At 40.3% G+C, this 18,027-nt stretch overlaps 1 protein-coding gene across 1 annotated transcript in view; it reads right to left on the reverse strand.

Annotated features, from left to right (window-relative positions):
* Positions 1–1,844: 1,844 nt before the first annotated feature.
* llgl1 (LLGL scribble cell polarity complex component 1) overlaps positions 1,845–18,027 on the reverse strand; it is a 42,239-nt gene continuing 26,056 nt past the window's right edge. The window contains exons 6-24 of the mRNA XM_038280319.1: positions 17,777–17,939; positions 17,564–17,699; positions 17,170–17,224; positions 16,176–16,330; positions 15,096–15,316; positions 14,393–14,460; positions 13,209–13,374; positions 12,308–12,412; positions 11,896–12,188; positions 11,666–11,816; positions 11,456–11,594; positions 9,168–9,481; positions 8,894–9,085; positions 8,743–8,815; positions 8,469–8,583; positions 6,323–6,387; positions 5,045–5,180; positions 4,888–4,970; positions 1,845–3,142 (exon numbers count right to left, since the gene is read on the reverse strand). Coding sequence (XP_038136247.1) covers positions 4,892–4,970; positions 5,045–5,180; positions 6,323–6,387; positions 8,469–8,583; positions 8,743–8,815; positions 8,894–9,085; positions 9,168–9,481; positions 11,456–11,594; positions 11,666–11,816; positions 11,896–12,188; positions 12,308–12,412; positions 13,209–13,374; positions 14,393–14,460; positions 15,096–15,316; positions 16,176–16,330; positions 17,170–17,224; positions 17,564–17,699; positions 17,777–17,939 — 2,626 coding nt within the window. The 3' untranslated portion in view covers positions 1,845–3,142; positions 4,888–4,891. The remainder of the gene's footprint in view (positions 3,143–4,887; positions 4,971–5,044; positions 5,181–6,322; positions 6,388–8,468; positions 8,584–8,742; positions 8,816–8,893; positions 9,086–9,167; positions 9,482–11,455; positions 11,595–11,665; positions 11,817–11,895; positions 12,189–12,307; positions 12,413–13,208; positions 13,375–14,392; positions 14,461–15,095; positions 15,317–16,175; positions 16,331–17,169; positions 17,225–17,563; positions 17,700–17,776; positions 17,940–18,027) is intronic.

Here is an 18,027-nt window from a genome sequence, read left to right on the forward strand (position 1 = left end):
TCATTCTTCCCTCAACACAGATCAGTTTTTCTGTCCCCTTAGCAGAAAAACCGCCAAAGTATAACGTTTCCTCCCCCATGCTTCACAGTAGGTATTGTGTTCTTGGGATGCAACTCTGCATTCTTCTGCCTCCAAACATGACAAGTTGAGAAAAAGTTCCATTTTGATTTCATCTGACCATGATATTCTCCAAATCATCTTCTCGATTATCCATATAAGCTCTCTGGCAAACTTCAGGCGGGCCTGGACATGTACTGGCTTGAGCAGGGGCACACGTCTGGCACTGCAGGATTTGAATCCCTCTAGATGTAGTGTGTTACTTATGGTAGCCTTTGTTAATCTGTTCCCAGCTCTCTGTAGGTCATTCATCAGGTTCCACTGTGTAGTTCTGGGATTTTTTGTCACCGTTCTCATGATAATTTTGACCCCACGGATGCGATCTTGCGTGGTGTCCCAGATTGAGGTTGATTATCAGTGGTCTTGTATGTCTTACAGATGATTTTTTTTTTCACACTAAGCTGCTGTTTGGAGTGTAACTGTTTAAAGCTGTGTTTTATACAGATAACACGTTCAAACAGGTGCCAATAATACAGGTAACGAGTGGAGGACAAATGAGCTTCTTAAAGAAGTTACAGGTCTGGGAGAGCCAGAAATCGTGCTTGTTTATGGGTGACCAAATACTTATTTTCCACCATAATTTACAAATAAATTCTTTCAAAATTCTACAATGTGCTTTCCTGTTTTTGTTTTTCCTCATTTCATCTCTAAGTGTACCTATGATGAAAATTACAGAGTGCTCTCATTATTTTAAGTAGGAGAACTCAATCACACAATCATTGGCTGACTAAATATGTTTTGGCCTCACTGTAGTAATTGAATTCCGATTTCTTCTACTAAATGCAACTATACTATATTCAGAGTAACAACCTTAATGCATGTTTGTTATATAAGAGTATTAGGGCCATTTAAAAAGAATACAGCAAATCAAAACCAAGGCTAGTGAATTCTGACTTTAATCTCAATCTCATAGAATTATGACTTAATATTTGTACTTTATCGAAGTGATAATATTGGGCTTGGTATTAGAGTTCTAAGAAATTTGACTTAATTCTGAGAATAAAGTCAGAACTCCAAGATCAAATTCGAGTCATAATTAGAATTCTGATCAGAATTAGAAATTCCGAAATCAGTGAAAATTCGGAATACTTCTGAGATCAGTCCTAATTCTGATAATTAGATCAGAATTAGTCAGAACTCTGAGATTAGAGTCAGGTTAAAGTCAGTTCCTGAAATCGAAGTGAAAATTAGAATTCTAACATCAAAGTCAGAATTAATCAGAACTCTGCAAATGCAATCAGAATCCTGAGATTAAAGTTTCAATATTATGAGAAAAGTCAGAATTTTTCAGAATTCTGAGAATGAAGTTAGGATCAGAATTCTGAGATTAAAGTAATAAAATTGAGATTAAAGTAGAAGATTAAAGTGAGATTTCTGAGATCTGAATTAGTCACAATTCTGACTATAAAGTCAGAAAACTGAGAATAAATTAGAATAGCCTTTTTTGGAGTAGCCGTTTGCTTTCAATGGCTCTAATCCTCTCCCATATTTTATACATAATATATGAATTCAGACGAAGTGGTTGTAAATACAGTGGATGTAAATTTCCTTACAGTGTGATCTCACATTTGCCTACAACATGAACACATTATCTTGTAGCAGAAAAAATAAGGTAAAAAAATTCACCAATGTTCAGTTTTCTTCAAACCATTTAAAATCTGCTAAATTCTGGACAAATGTGCTTCGATTTCACCATTTAAATTATCACCAAGAAAAAGAAAGACATCTCAGAGTAAATACATTTTATTAACATTCACAATTTTTCAACCAAAATGCTAAAGAACGTATTAATTCCTACAAATGGAACTGAATAGCTCATTTCAGTGGGATTAAAAGGCTAAACTGTGCATGAAAGGGTTAATGAAATGTCCCATTCTTAATTTTTGAAACAAAAAAAGGCTGAAAACAAAAGTGATTCTAGCAGCTGAGCTACATTAGTCAGTGAGGTCGTTTTCCAGGTTTTACAGCGAGCCCTTTTTGGACTCGGACTTGCTGAATCCCGGGTTTAAATCTGAGAGGCTGTAAAACACTTAAAATGGTTTAAAAACCCTGCTGGTCGAAGCTTCGCTCACTGGCTAACTGAACCATTTTATTTCATAACATCTGATTTCCTTTGCAAACTCTGCCCTCTACATACTTTGGGCGCTACTTCCATTTCCCCCCAACCTTTATTCACTTATTCCCACTCTCCATCTGAAAAAAATATACATTTTATTTAAATCCTAGTTTTTAACCGAACAGATGGTAAAAAGTCCAACTTTCCTATGTAAACAGAAGAACTGTGTACATCTCATCATGTATCAGGTCAGTAATCTTCCCATCATAGTGATGCATTAATGCCAGCACTTCCAAGCTGGTTCCCTTTTGAAATCACAGTGTGGGTTCCCCCTGCTTCCTCTACCGCCAACTATATGTTAATAAAATATCTATACTTTCTCACGTTACCGTAAAAACATTCAATAGAGCAACAATCTTTGCTGTATAAAACACCTACATTGTTCCAATACTCGTTTCTTCGATGTCAGCAAAAACCTAACATCCTGGCGATGATTTACGCACCACCTCCACACAGAAAAGCAAAAAAAAAAAAAAAAAAAAAAGAAAAATCAATCAGCAGTCCTTGTTTGAAATCAGAGGAATGGGGATGCTACACCTTTAAAAAATACTTCATTTTCCTTTTTTTTCTGTACTTTAAACCGCAAACCTTCTGTTTTACTGCACCTCCATCACATCAGGTTTAAACCATGTACCACCAGGACCAGTTCCAACCATGCAGAAACATTCAGTGGGCCGAGGATGGAGGAGGCGGAGGAGGAGGCGATCCGTCTGGATGCTCCACTGGTCCCTCTGTGTTTGCAGAGTGGTTATAGAAAAGGAGTTTGTTTGTCCAGCAGGAGGAATCTAATGTTTCCTTCCCAGCTTGTACCAGTTTAAAGGGGAAGAGCTTCTCGGTGGCTCCGTGTCAGATGTTTGTGGTCCAGCACTGAGATCCAGAGGAAACCACTCGAGTTGCTCCAGGAAGTTCCTTAAAATAAAACCAAAGTCAAATCATGATTAAACTAGTGACAGATAACTGAATAGATTTGTGCAGACTTCATGGTCACACATCCCTGAACTCAGTCGCATTTTGTGTCACTGCAACTGGATTTTGGTGATTGGTCAAAAGAAAGGATAACATGACTAAACTGATTGTTTTTGTTTTTCTTTAAAAGAAAAACAATCTAAAAACTGTGGTTTGCATTTCCATTTAACCTCCTTTGAAAAAAGAATGGGCAAATTATTTCCCCCAGAAAACACCTGATAAGTTAATACAGTTGACTTTTGTTCACAAGTATAAATACAAATATTTTGTGATAATTGTTTAACCCCTCAATCCCAGAGATTTTCAGGAGTGTTTTCCCGTTTTATCTAATATAATCAAGTACAGGTCCAAAATTATAAAGTATACATTCAAAAGTTGTATTTGTCTGACAGAAAGTCATTAAATAGTTTTCAAGTGTAATCACCATTGTAAATTTCACCATGTGTTATTTATAGGTGATTCAAAAGAGAAAAAATAGTTTTCTTAAGTTTTTCTTGGCTAAATTTTCTCCAAAATAAACACTAAAAAATACAATGAAAACCCTTTCAACTTTTGTTGAAGCCTCAGACTTCATAGACCACATGTTGACTATAGTTGGTACAAATCTAGATTAAATCAGATGGAGCATATTTGACCCACAAAGGTTTTAGTGGACAGTGTGCCAGGGGGTGAAAACTGAACCAAATGTATTTTTTACCTCATAAAAAGGAATCTAGTCAAGTAAAGGTATTGATATCCGTTGTAGGGATCCTTCTGAATATAAAAAAGTATTTCTTTTTTCCCATTTTCATATAAATGCACCAATAGGAACAGCACTGTTAAGCACTGAAGACAAATATCTATGATGCCGTTTTACCAGCCAGGCATAAGTTTACAACCACTTCAGATTAATGAGATACTTTGTGTTTGTCAATCTCATAAAATACCAGTAAAACCCATTAAAATCTGTAGTTGCAGCAAGGCAAAATGAGAAAAAAAAGGGGGGAATACATTCATAAATACAACGTATGAGGAATACTAACGTGAACTACACCTAACAAATGCATTGCCTTTGAGTGTACCGTATGAGGCAGCTTCAGTTTCCCACTCCAGGAGAAACTGCAGCATCAGTTAGTTGCTTTGAAGAGGGGTCGTTTTTGGGGGAATGACAATTAATCTTAAAAAAGGCAAAATGATAAAAATAAAAAACTTCCAGAGATGTAAACAACACAGCACAGCATGCACTCGTGTGTGTTTAGAAGAATCACAAGAGGGCAGTAGAGAGCCAAAATAAAGCAGATATTAGGGCACACATCTTCTGTTTCTACCTTCTTGCTATGTAGCCAGTTCCCTGTGTGTATATTTGTCCTAAATTCATATTTAAATAGATATATTCTAGTTTCTATCTAAATATGAAGCAAGTGGAAAGTGCTGAGTTAAAGGGTAACATTCACCCCTGAGAAAACTTAGCTAAAGAATTTGATGTGTGAGCTTCTGAATAAAACGCTGACGTTGCTGCGTCTGCCAGAGTGAAGGAATGCTCCGCTCAGACACAACTACTCTTTGAAGAATGCACAGGCTGGACTGGCTCTATTAAAAACAGGTGTGGTGGTAATGCTTTGGGGACAAAAAACAACAAAAAAAACTCAACCAATCTGATGCATCCGTTTAGACGAGCTGATATGCAAAGTTTAGACGCTACTCCTCACCTCTTCAGTTGATGAGGATTCCAGCAGAGCGGCCTTCTTCCTCTTTCATGTTCCTCAGGTTGTTTTCTACCTCATCCACAGTTCTGAAAAAGACACACCGCCATTACTTAGGCTTTCTAAAGGAAGAAGAAAGGTTTCATGGGAGGAGTTTGCTTACGTTAGGAAATCCCTGACGTCCTCCACAGTGAGCTCCCCGGTGGTGTCAAGGGTGAGGTCAGCACAGCCGAGGGGGGAGTCAAGCGGCGTATCTGGGATGGGAGAGGACAGGGAGCTAGGGGACTCCTCCGTTCGTCCTGAGGGCGAGGAAACAAGAGAGCGTGGCAAAAATTATTTATTTTACCCATGATGTTAATTAAAGATGGATGTTTTATTTTTTTAATAAATAGTAAAATTAGTAAAACTGAAGCAACATAAATCAGGAAGTTAAAGCTTAGGTACAGATTCAGGGTTTATACGGGAATAAGTAACTCTAATTGAATGCTTTTTAATGCTCTTAAAAATAATTTCATGCCATCAACAAGTACCCATGACTCCTTCGTCATCTTTACCATCGACAGGCTGCAGCCATGTTCCAAATTCCTCATTTTCTAGCCACTTTTGTTGAAATTAGCATTTTCCCCATTCTCTAACTTTTTCTCTGCCTCGAGCTTCTTTTCCGAACGTACGGCTTTACGATCAACGGGTAACAGCAGTTCCACGCACACACACCGAACCAGTTATATCTGACAAAATTGTTTTTAGAAACTTTTTATAATTCTAAATGCCACAATAATCACAATTAATGAATAATAATGCCAATTTCGTGCAGAAATCCTGAGATAACTCCTGTAAATAACCAGACCCTAAATAAACTAGTCTTCACAAAGTGGCTAACAAACCAAGAAGATAATTCACAAAGTCCTCCTGACAGGAGGAATGGGCCAAAATAAGTTGAAGCTCGTGAACTTATGATTTTGAAGTCTTATTTAATGTCCGACATTGGAGAAAAAGGGGAAAAAAATGTCGGCTTCTCTTTTTGTTCATTTATGTAAATATCTGGTTTTAACTTCATCTAAATAAATGACACATCTTTGAACTTTGTTAAACCCATTAGAGCCGATTATGATACCCAGAAATAAATAATGTATACGACCCATCGTTACAAATCTGGTCAGGGTATCACTGCACTGAGCTTTGATGAAGGTTGGATCAGAAATAAATTTCCACTGTTGTAAAGCAGCTTAATAATGAGAAAGAGCAGCCTGAAAAAAACCTGGACCGTTTCCATAACAACCAGCAGTCCTTGCCAGAGTTGGAGCGCCAACTGGGGCATGCTCAATGGTTGTCAGGGAGGCCGGACAGGACGAGAGGGATGGCCCCAGTTTGAGAAGCTTCAGAATTTGTTAAAATAAAAGTTCTAACAGATAAGGAGGGAAGAGAGCTTGATCACACGAACCTTCAGCCTGACCCGTCATCCTCCTGTGGGTCCCATTGGCCTGCGGCTGCGTTGTTGGACCGTCACTGTGGAGACACAGAGAGACACTTCATTTAGCTTGGCGAATCACTTGCTCTCATGTACATCTAAGTGGATCCCAGCTGATGGTAAAAGATGGAAAGCTTAAAGGAATAGTACACCCAAAACATGATTAGCCTTCATTTTCTACTCACCCCCATGCTGAACAACACTCTGGAGTACTTTTTTGATATCTCAAATGCATCTGGAGATCTGGGAGGCTTCTTGCTGTCTGCTGACATTCAAATAATGGAGGTCTCTGGCGCCCGAGGCAGAAAGGTCCATAAAAGTCCACAAAAAACGTGTCAATATTCCTCCATACTGCTCGTCCAATGTATTCCAAGTGTCCTGAGTGGGTAGCGTCCATAATTTACTCGAAACTAAGTCATTTAGAACGTTTTTAGAGCATAAACAGTAGTGTATAGGATTTCCTGAAAGCGCCTTCACGACGCTACGGAAACCGCAGCAGACCAAACCAGATGAAAGTGCGCATTCAGCTCGGCAAAGAACTCATGCTCTTCCTCAACACTGAAGTCCTCAGACATTTTTCTTTCGTTGTTTCTTTCTTTGCACAGGTAAACAGCACATTTCTTCTTCTACGCTTGCATTATCTGCAGAGCAGATGCTGAATGCGCACTTTCATCTGGTTTGGTCTGCCGGCTTCCGTAGCTTCGTGAACGTGCGGGCACACGCTTTCAGGAAATCCTATACACTACTGTTTACGCTCTAAAAACATTCTAAATGACTTTGTTTCGAGTAAATTCTGGATGCTACCCACTCAGGACACTTGGAATACATTGGACGAGCAGTATGGAGGAATATTGACACGTTTTTTGTGGACTTTTATGGACCTTTCTGCCTCGGGCGCCATGGACCTCCATTATTTGAATGTCAGCAGACAGCAAGAAGCCTCCCAGATCTCCAGATGCATTTGAGATATCAAAAAAGTACTCCAGAGTGTTGTTCAGCATGGGGGTGAGTAGAAAATGAAGGCTAATCATGTTTTGGGTGTACTATTCCTTTAATAAAAAGAGCATCTATAGATTTATGATGATGCCAGAACAAGATCAACAGCAGCAAAAACAATATATTCTCATCCTAAAAAAGATAACAGCATGCTGGTACCTTATTCTGAATATTCCCCACTATTGAGGTGATGTGTGATAGTTTGCAGGAGATTTTGATACAAATAATTTACATCTTCAACACCTTTTTTGTTTTGTTTTATTATGAAGATTTTTTTAATCAAACTTGTAGTTTTTTAAGGTTTTTGCAGGGATGTATTTTACACTTTATTACACCAACAGAAGCCTATAAGTCAACATTTCCAGTCTTCCTGATTTGAATTCAATAAAGGAAAAACTAAATTAACTAACCTAGTAGTTTAAGCAAGTAACCTCGTCTAAGGATTAGGAAAAACTTATTTATTCACTGCAGAGAAACTCATTTTAATAACAGTTTCTGTTTTTCAAGAAGCAAGCAAAGCAGTTTTGCAAGAGGAATCTGACTCCAGCAGAACAGAGAGGAGGAACTATTATGGAGCAGTAACTCCCAATCACAGGGAGGGCTGGCAGCCATTAGAGGTTCATGGCTTTAAAAAGTTCCACAATACTCACTGAATCTTTATGAAATAAGGACATTTTACCATTTTTATGAACATTTTCTACTTTACTAATTGTTTAAAACGATGATAAAAAGCTAAACGGATCCTTCAATTGAAAACTGACCAATTAGTTGAGAGACTGTTTTCCGTTAAGATCTATAAAACAAAAAGATAAAGACTGAATTATAAAGATGTTCTTCCAACATTTCCAAGAATCATTGTTATCAAGTCAGGAACAGACCTAAAAAACGAAGGTTTTATTTCATTCTTGTTGATAATAATCATACTTTTAATTAAAAAAAAAACTCTTTATTAGGTCTTTTTCTTAACCTTATAAACAATTTGAAAAATGAATTAGATGGATGATTAAATGTAACTAACATTCTCTCTAACATCTGCTTGTGTAAAGGTTTAGAAAGTGTATATATAAAGTGCAGAGTGAATCTTCATCTAAGCCTTTTTTGTAAAAGTGTTTGGAGATATTACCAGGTAGCTGTGGGTTCTAGGGTTCGGTCCAGCTGAACGGAGCAGAGCGGTTCTGTTAGAATCTTGGCAGAGAGGGAAAACCTTTCGTATTCTGAAGGGGAGATCAGGTAAAACCCTGTGGAAGGCAGAACATATACATCAGTGTGTGACACTTACTGTGAGGAAGCCTGGAGGATTTTCTGATCTATTAAAACTTCATGCCAGATAAACTCAGGTCTCTGTGACTTATAGTTGTTATTCACCAATAAAGATTTGTTAGAGTGTGTTTCCTCACCCTGTCCATTCTTGGTAAAAACACAAGAGGCAATGCCACTGATGTCCTCTTTACGGATGCAGTCGTATCGCACCTAAAGGCAAAACAACAGAATCAGAGGTAGATCATAAAAACCTCCTGAAGCGGCAGGCGTGGATGCGCAGCGCTCTACCTGAGGTCGAAGGCCGGGTATGGTGAAGAGGTGCATGTCTCCCAGGTTGGTGAGGCAGACCAGCGCGTGTTCGCTGTAGTCTTCCTGAGCGGCTGAGCTGAAGAGAACCAAGGCGACCCTCCTCACTCGGCAGCCTTCGTGTGCCGTCAGCTTGAACTTTGTCTTTGCGCTCACTTTCGGGAGAGAGAACACCTGAAGGAGGAAAACAGTAAGGCTGTAACACAGCAGCACTGTGATTAAAACACCAGAGGTTAGCTTATCCTTCCAGTTGTACCTTGAGCTGCTCCTCTGAGGCGATGAGGACAGAGTGAGCGTTGGTCATGTCGGGAGCTATGGCCAGGTCCTGGGAAGCTTCATACGGATCTGGTAAAGGTTTCCCTCGTCCGTCCAGAACACTTATAGACACCACCGGAGCTCTGTGCATCAGCTGGATCTCTTTACCCAGCAAAGCTTCCACACACGTGCTGCTCTCGCTCGCTCCTCCCCGCTCGCATACGCGGCCTGACCCGACGCCCGGGACCTCCAGAGCGTAGGCGTACACACTGCCCGAGTTGGTGCCAGCCCAAAGCGTGGGGCCATGGTGCGTACCTACACCACAAACACAGGGTTGAGGGATTACATTTTGAATAAACAACCAGAGAGGTGTGAAAAGGTATTCCTACCCTCCAGACCTGCATCATGTTAGCGATCCCTAACATACAATTAAAGGTATAGTGGAAGATTTTCGCGAATTTTTGAAAACACCCGCCCTCTCCAAACCCCACTATAACTTTAATAGGGATATCTTGGGTAAGAAAAAGGAAAATCATATATCAAGGCTGATATATAAACTACATAAGTGTGGCCTGCATTCCTATATAGTCCCCTAATCCCAGGTGAACCTAAATTAAATATTAAAAGCTGTGAGAAAGTTTGGAACTGGGAAGTAACATCCCCAGCTTTGATAAACTCACTAAGCTCTGTTCTGTCACCTGAAAAAAAAAAAAAAAAACATGGTCGTCCAGCAAAATTGAAAGATCGGGGAAGGAGAGAATATATTAGGGAAGCAGGCAGGAGGCCTTATGGTGGCTCTGGAGGAGATGCAGGGATCCACTGTTACAGGAGTTCTGGTTACTTTTTGAACTAAAAGAAAAATTTGAAGTGAGAATTGGCAAAAGAAGGTAATGAAATAAAATCTTAAGTTCATTATAAGCCCAGGAGGAAGAAACTACTCATGTGAAAAACGGGGAAGCTTTTGACACTCATCCCAAACTCATCTGGGAGGAAAAATTAACAGAGCATGTTGTCCTGGTGAAACATGTTGGCGCAGCACCATGCTTCTCTAACAGGGAGGCTCAGTCAATCTGAAAATGGATGGAGGCAAAAAGGAAGACCCTACTAATACGAGCTGGAGCTACAATCTACAAATATTTTACAGACTATAAGCCGCTACTATTTCCCCTCACATTGAACCATGCGGCCTATACGGAGGCGCAGCTTTTCCGTGGAAGTCAAAATTAGAAAACAAAGAGGAAGGGGCTAATTTTTATTTAGCAAAAGAACATGAGAGCAGCAGGTACAACAGAACAAACATCCCAAATTTACACATCATGACATTTATTTACCGCATTAAAGCTGTCGAGTCAAGGAAGCTAAAAAGATACTAGCATTCTTCTTCGTCCCTACTCTATGGGTGATGTGTAGAGCTCCCCCTACAGGTTTGTTTGGGGACAGTTCAGTAGATATCAGCAGCTTATAACCTGTTGGAGCTTATAAATGTAAGCTTTCAGTTTGTTTCTTTAACTTCATTTGTGCAGCCTATAGTGAGATATAGTCCGGAAAATACAGCAACAATTTAAACCTGTGAGCCGCAAACCTGTGGATCTAGAGCTGAGGGTGGCTCTTTGACCTCATCAGTGTGGCTATAACCAAGATGAATAACAGCACATCACCAGTGGTACAAGGCAGCTGATTGTTTCTGGCCTCAACTGTGTGAGTTATATTGCTAAGTGGGCCGTGACGTCCTTCATCTTTCATATTTATGATGGCTCACCTGGCTTGACTCTTTCCAAAATTTAAATAATTGTTTTCTCTTGAAAAAATGTTAAATAATAAAGTTTGTGGGGACATTTTTTATTGATTTCCTTGGCTTTTAATATTTATAAAATCTTTCCAATGGGTCTTGGCAATTTTTATTGTGTTTGGTTGCATGGCTCTTTGAATTTATAAGGTTGCAGACCTCAGATGAAAGCAAGTTAATGGGATAAAATGGACAGACCTAAAACTTAAAAACTGCTCTTCACCCACACATCAAATTCTTTGAAAGAGGAACAGATACAAATAGACTGTTAAAGGCTTGTTGCCATGGTCTTACTGAATTGTTGATTAAATATTAATGCAAACCAAACTTTGACATGTTTATGCTTAAAAATATTTTGTAAATTTTGTGGAAGAGAAAAGTTTTTAAAAAAGCTCAATGGGTGAGGCAACCTCTCCAAGGTGCGTGCCGAGCATACAAACAGAAGGGTTAAAAAAAACTGAAGGAATATTAATAGAGTGGCCAAAAATGGAAGGCAAACAAACCATCACGCAGAAATGTGTCAGCGAAGCAGAGACATCTGACCACTCCTGATAGTGAGTCGTCTGCTGACCGAGGCTCAATCCGCCGCTGAACAGGAGCCACTTCCTCCTGTTCTGCCAAAGCAGCATTTGCTTCCTGCACCTAAAAGAAGGAAACCATTAGCTGCTAAGAAGAGCTGTTTGCTTCATGTGCTGCAGGAGAACATCTCCCACCTTGCTGGTAGGGGTGTTGATGGCACGTTTCTTTCCAGACACCCTGCTTTTCCGGATGCGTCTGAAGCTTTGTCGCAGGGATTTCTTCAAGGACTTGACTCTGGACAGTGGACCTTCCATCGCTAACGAGTCATTAGGGTGCAGGGTGCACCTAAGAGAGGAGGAGCAGTCACTGATTAAATAAGTCCATCCCTTACGGTCCTAATCTCCACGCTTTGTCCTATAATCACCTTGCCAGCACCGTGTTTCGTCTGTGGTAGTCAAAGAGCCCAAATCCGTGACTCGTCCCGAAGGCGATGAGGTTCCACTCTGTGTGCAGCGCCACCGCCGTGACCGAAGCAGGCGGCAGGCACTGCACCAGCACCTGGGGCTGGAAGCCCGGCGGGAAGGGTGCAGGCTTGAGGCGCGGCTCCAGCCTGTCGTGCCCCTTCCAGGTGAAACCTTCCCTGTCCTGCAGCAGGTCAACCACAGACATGTCTACGGAGTGGTCCGACGGCTCATCGTTGAATGCCAGCACGATCACCTGCAGGGAGAAAGTTAGCAAATAAATCCCATTTTTTAAATCAGAAGGTGACATCCGACTTGGCTGTCGTTCTGTGATTGCCGTGCAGAGATTTCTGAGGCGTGGGAGTGGATGTTTACCTGGCCAGCGGTTCCAGCCACCACCAGCTTGTTGCTGTACTTGCAGAGGCTGATTTTCTGGATGCCAAGTCTGGGGTCGTCGCTGTACGGGTCGAAGCATCCCACCTGCACAAGCAACAGGGGGGATTATTTGAATTCATTCCTGAAAAGCAATACAATTTTTTTCCTCTTTATCAGCTCTTCCTCTTCTCTAAACCCCAGGAAAAATCCCCACATTAACTCCATAAATGCCCAGCAAACATCCACATTAATCTGTCGTCAGCCTCTCATTCTCTCCCACACAGGAATCCTGCTCACGCTGGAGCAGAGTTTCTGCGAAACAAAATGCAGGAGAAGCTGGATGCACGCAGATAGAGAGACGGCCCATAGGTCTGGTTTTCATTACAGCTGAGAAAAGGGGGAAGGTCTCTCCATCCCATATGAGGGCCACATTCCTCAACACGCAGCCCTGTTGCCGTGAGACTCAAGATGAGCCATGTGAGCAGAGATAAAAGTCAGAGGAAACAAAGAATGTCCCTTTGAATATGTAGACCTGTTTATTAAGGCATTATTTTCCCATCGCTGTTCAACTTGAAATCCCACATGATATGTGCTAATCCTGCTGACACACCCAAACTCTCCAATATTTACTTCCTGGCTGCTATTATTCAATCTTCCCTCCCTAAATCAGTTTATTTAAACTACAATCAGACTGCAGCTCATTCAAAGCCAAGCTTTAACTGCAAGACCAATAGAGGAGCTTCTGACTCAAATCCAAACACATGAAAAGCATCTGAATGGAAAATAAGGGCTGCAGATGTAGAGTGCAAGGACTGAGCGTGTGTAAAACAGAAAGGCTGAATTAGTTCCCACAGCTGCTGAAATAGGATCCTGGGTCTGAACTGGTCTTTTCAGTTCCCACCTTCCTGAAAGGAGGCCACTCCTCCTCCTGCTGCATGTCCTGGTCGTTGCTCGAGTCGTGAGGCTCGTCGCAGTCGGTGTGGAAGACGTTGGCCGTGCCAAGCTTGTAGAGCGGCGTGAGAGCGACGCCCGACGCGTCCCAGAAGCGCACCGTCCCGTCCTCGTGCCTGTTGACATGAGAGAAATTATTCACAGACAGATGCATCATAGACTGATGATTGTGGCTCAGTAAAAGAAGGGGATTTTCTGCACAGGAAGCCAAGGCTAAAACTCTGCTCTCAACCTGCAGAGACTATTAATGCCTGTAAAACTGTGACCAGTTTGTTTACTTAAGGATTTTCTTTGCATTTTTCTTTCATTTGATCTGCATTATTTAATGTTTACAGGACAGGTATATAATAAAAAGACATAAAAAGAGATTAAAAGATTAAAATTAAAGCACTAAGATCATTTTAAACATAAATATAGTAAATGGCATTCGTCTAGTGATGCTAAATATCACAAAAGGATGTTTTTCATTTTTTCCCCCCACTGAACATTTATATTGCTTTCAACAAACCAAGGTTTAAGATGTTTTGAAATTGTCATTCGTTCTTATTTTTATTTAGTTTAGACTAGAAAAAAAAAAAACAGAAGATGGCAGGTAAAATAGCAACTATAAAACCAGATCTCATGCATTATGATGAAGACAAGCAAAAACTAATCCAATTTCTCTTAAAATAATTTTTGTTTTAATCAGTTTTGTTCATTTTTATTACATTTTTAATTAGTTTTCATTTAACTTAACCAGGTTCAAGCTTTTTTTTATTATTTCAGTCACAGAAAGTGTTTTTTTTTCTAGTTTTTGTATTTTTGTTAGTTTTAGTTCATGAAAACAAACTTGCACACAAGTAATCAAATAATCAAAAGAGAACACAGACAAAATTTAAAAAAATGTAACATTGTCCTGCGTAGAGATTCGAAAATAATGTACATTTGTTCAGATAAACATTAAATTTCAAGAGTTCCAGTGTGTATAATCTGGTTATCAGTATCAGAGATCACAGCTTTACAGGTTGCAGTTTCCAAACCACATAAACACCCTAACATAACCTCATATCCCCCTTTTGGATTAAGTTTCCTTCACTGAGATACAATAGAAAGGAAAAGACTTCTGATAAAGCGAAAGTGTGTTGAAGAACAAACCCAGTTAAAAGCAGCTCTTGCTGTTTGGGTTGAGGAGCCAGATTCTTCCCTCCACATATGGGCCAGCTCTGCATAAACAGAACAAAGAAGAGGAGAGTTGGAGCAAATTAGGGCTCTAAAATAAGCAGCAGTAATTGTTCACTTACTGAAAAGAAAATGCTTTGTTTTCCATGTCATCGTGACCTCAGCTCAAATATTTACAGCAGCAACTATATTCTGGCCCTTTGTAGCTTTTTATATACGACCCATCTCTTGGGTTTGCCACACGCAAACACAGAGCGGTGATTTATGAACACTACAGCTGTTTGTGTCCGTCTGCATGAGTCTAATCTGCATCCAATCAAACAGCTGACCCAAGCTCAAAGACTAACTGCTCACAACAACTATTTAAGAACACAGTCATTTATCCTTATATCAAGAGTTAGACTCCACAACAATACCTTGTAGGTTGCTCAAAAAAAAGAAGCATTTCACTCTGTTTTGAAGCTTGAAAGTAAACATGAACGTGGAGAGAAAACCATGCTATGTTCCAACATGTCAGGTTAAGCGGTTTACCTCGGATTCCCACGGACTGATTATCCGGATTAAACATTTAAACCACTTAAAAAAAAACGACCCTGATGTTTACAGTGACAAGCCTACAGATAAATCTTCACGGAGGCCACTGGTTGAAGAAAAGCCCCCTTTTTTATAGATTCCTCACCATGTGTGTCTGCTGTCGGCTCCTCTGTGCTCTGCCTGCGTTAATTAACCTCTCCCAGAGTTTAGGAGGCACGCTAGAGATGTGGAAGGAGCAGGTGATGGCTGATGAGTGAAGGGGAGCGAGGTAAGGCGTGGGAAGAGTGGGCCACCCTGGGGTCTGAAGATCAATCACCACCAGCTCCTCCTCCAGCAGCACCACTAAAGCTGATGGGTCATCAAACTCTAGGAGGATTAAAGAGAAGGAAAATGGGTTATGGAGATATATATAAGATCTCAGAACTCCACAGAGAATACATTTTCCCAGTAAGTCAAATCAAAACCTGAAACACTGCTACTGATTTAGTCTCCATTTCAGGAGGGGCTTCACACAAAAAGCCATGGCTGCAGCCCCTGCACTGGAGCCACACCGTAAGAAGCCCCTTAAAACTCTAACCACCTCTCTACACAATCCCCTTAAGGCTGAAGTTGAACTTTTTCTGGTGCACTTTAAAAAAATAAATAAAAAAAAGACATGTTTTCCTTCCACTAAACTTTCCATTAACCTGCTTGGATCTAGAGCTCACGGAACAGCTAGCAAAACGCCAATAAATCCTTGAAAAATGTATTGTTTATATAAAAAAATCCATATACCGTAATTTTCAGACTATTAGCCGCACCTGAATATAAGCCGCAGACGCTAAATTGCATGATTTGTACATATACAAGCCGCACCGGACTATAAGCCGCAGGTTTTATATGTTTAATGTCCATCTTTCTCGCAGTCGTTCTGTCTTGCAGTAAAAGTCTGCTTCTGGAGGACCTCTGCATTCCCCCTCGCGCGGCTACCGTACTTGTGTTTTGAAGCAAATGTGACGTCAACATGGTGGATGATCAAATCCATAGATTTAGGTATTACCCTAGTGGCTGTTAGCTGTAAAAGTCCATAGATAAGCCGCATTGTTATATAAGCCACAAGGTCGAAAAATGGGGAAAAAGTCGCGGCTTATAGTACGAAAATGACGGTAATATGAGTTTTACTGTCTGAATGAAATTACCAACTAAAATAAATAACTGATGAAAAGATGCAGGTCTGTAGGTCCACCTTTGTCCGGCTCCATGTTGTGGATAGTGAAGAAATCGATCACTCGAGATGTGAAGTCCAGGGTGACGTGCTCCTTATCCTGCTGAATGGACAGACAGTGGCGGTCACCGTAGCTGGCTCTGGGCATCCCCCCACTGTATAACAGCACTGGAGAACTAGTGGAAGCAAAACAGCACAAAACATTATAGAGCTCATAAATATAATCATGCTGACTAACTTTACTGTCATTTCTCTCTCTCTTTCTCTCAGGTCAGGATGAGACACTTCTGGACAATCAGTTTTTTTATACCGATAAAGACCCTCCGCTGTTACAAAATACTGTTCCAATACTTCTCTAAAATCAACTCTCCAAGCATACAGCAAAACAACCGCTTGACCTATAAGCATTGGGACTCTACTGTGGCTTTTCTTGACAGCTACAAAAAAAATTGGTCTTTTTTACTAAAAGGCATTTTTCCCCGGAACATCCAACTCACCACAAAAAAAATATTAAACTAAAATTCAAAGAAATGCTGGATAAAGTAATTCAAACTGCTTTTATATCAAAATAACTATGAACTACTAGTGATGAACTGTGGAGCTAAAACATTGCAAAACAAATCAATTTAAACCTGGGGGAAAATAAGTAAAAAAAAAAAAAAAAAAAAAGTTTCAAGTTTATTTTGTCCACCGTCTGTGCTAAAACATGGCCACAAGTTTAAAGCTAAAAAACAAAGTTTGAAAAAAAACAAAAAAACTTGAATCTGAAAAGTAGTTTATTGCTAAAACAAATGTTTATTTTTCAGGTTTAAATGCTTTTTTTTTTTCCTTTGAACAAGCGCTTTCTTTTTCCAGATTAAATTTTTTGAACAATGTTTTTTTTTTTTAAAAGGTATGCATTCCCCCCCCCCCAAAATAAACTTTATGGCCCCAATTTAGCTACATAAGTAACTGCTTACTTAGAGAAATCATAAGCAGTTTTAACACCAACTATAGAGAAGCTTTAAATACTTACCCCGTCTGTGAAGTCCTCCACAGGATCTTATTAATGGCCTTACATGGAAATGGGCCTGAAAGTCAAACACACAAACTGTGAGAACATGTGGTCCAACTAAAACTACAATCCCATGTGTCTTTATGTACAAACCAAACAGATAAATCTGTGAAAATATAAAGAAGACAAGTTTAAAGCTTTAGCTGCCATAGTTCTACATCCCATCTAATCAGCTCAAAACAAGAGCAAACTAATCTTCCAAAGACTCTGCAGGTCGTGGCCTTTCATGTAGACGTTGGACATCAGACTGTCTAAACAGGAAAGAGAACTTCTCCAGATCACACCAGCGCCTCAAACATCATCCAAGCGGTGACAACAGTAACATGATGAGTGTGTCTGCATGAGCATTTCTCACCGTACGGGATGGTGGAGGATGCTGGCTGGTGAGTATACGTGTTGCCGCTGGTTACAGGCCAAACAGCGTAGCCTCCGTCATTATGGGAACTGACGAACAGGCTTCCAGAGCGTTCCCACACCAGGCTCTCCAGCTGCTGCAGGAAGGTTAACACACAACAATCAGACATGAAGACGCATAAATAATGTGACCTAGGCTTTGAGATGGATGTACCTGTTTGCAGAGGAACAGCTGGTCGGCATGGTGAGCACCCAGGTCCCACAGGACCACCAGGCCGCGGCTGTAGCCAATCAGGATCTTCCCTGGCTGCTGAGGATGTTCCTGGAGGGATTCCACTGGTCCCAGTGACTTCCCACATCTGTAGTCATCTGGCAGGCTGGGGATGAAGAGAAAAAAATATAAATAAACATACAAAAATAGAAAACATCTGTTAACTTTCCCCATTAAAGAAAGATTTGACGAGA

The sequence above is a fragment of the Cyprinodon tularosa genome, unplaced genomic scaffold (genome assembly GCF_016077235.1).
Source record: "Cyprinodon tularosa strain WSP-4 unplaced genomic scaffold, ASM1607723v1 ctg159, whole genome shotgun sequence".
Classification (NCBI taxonomy): Eukaryota; Metazoa; Chordata; class Actinopteri; order Cyprinodontiformes; family Cyprinodontidae; genus Cyprinodon; species Cyprinodon tularosa.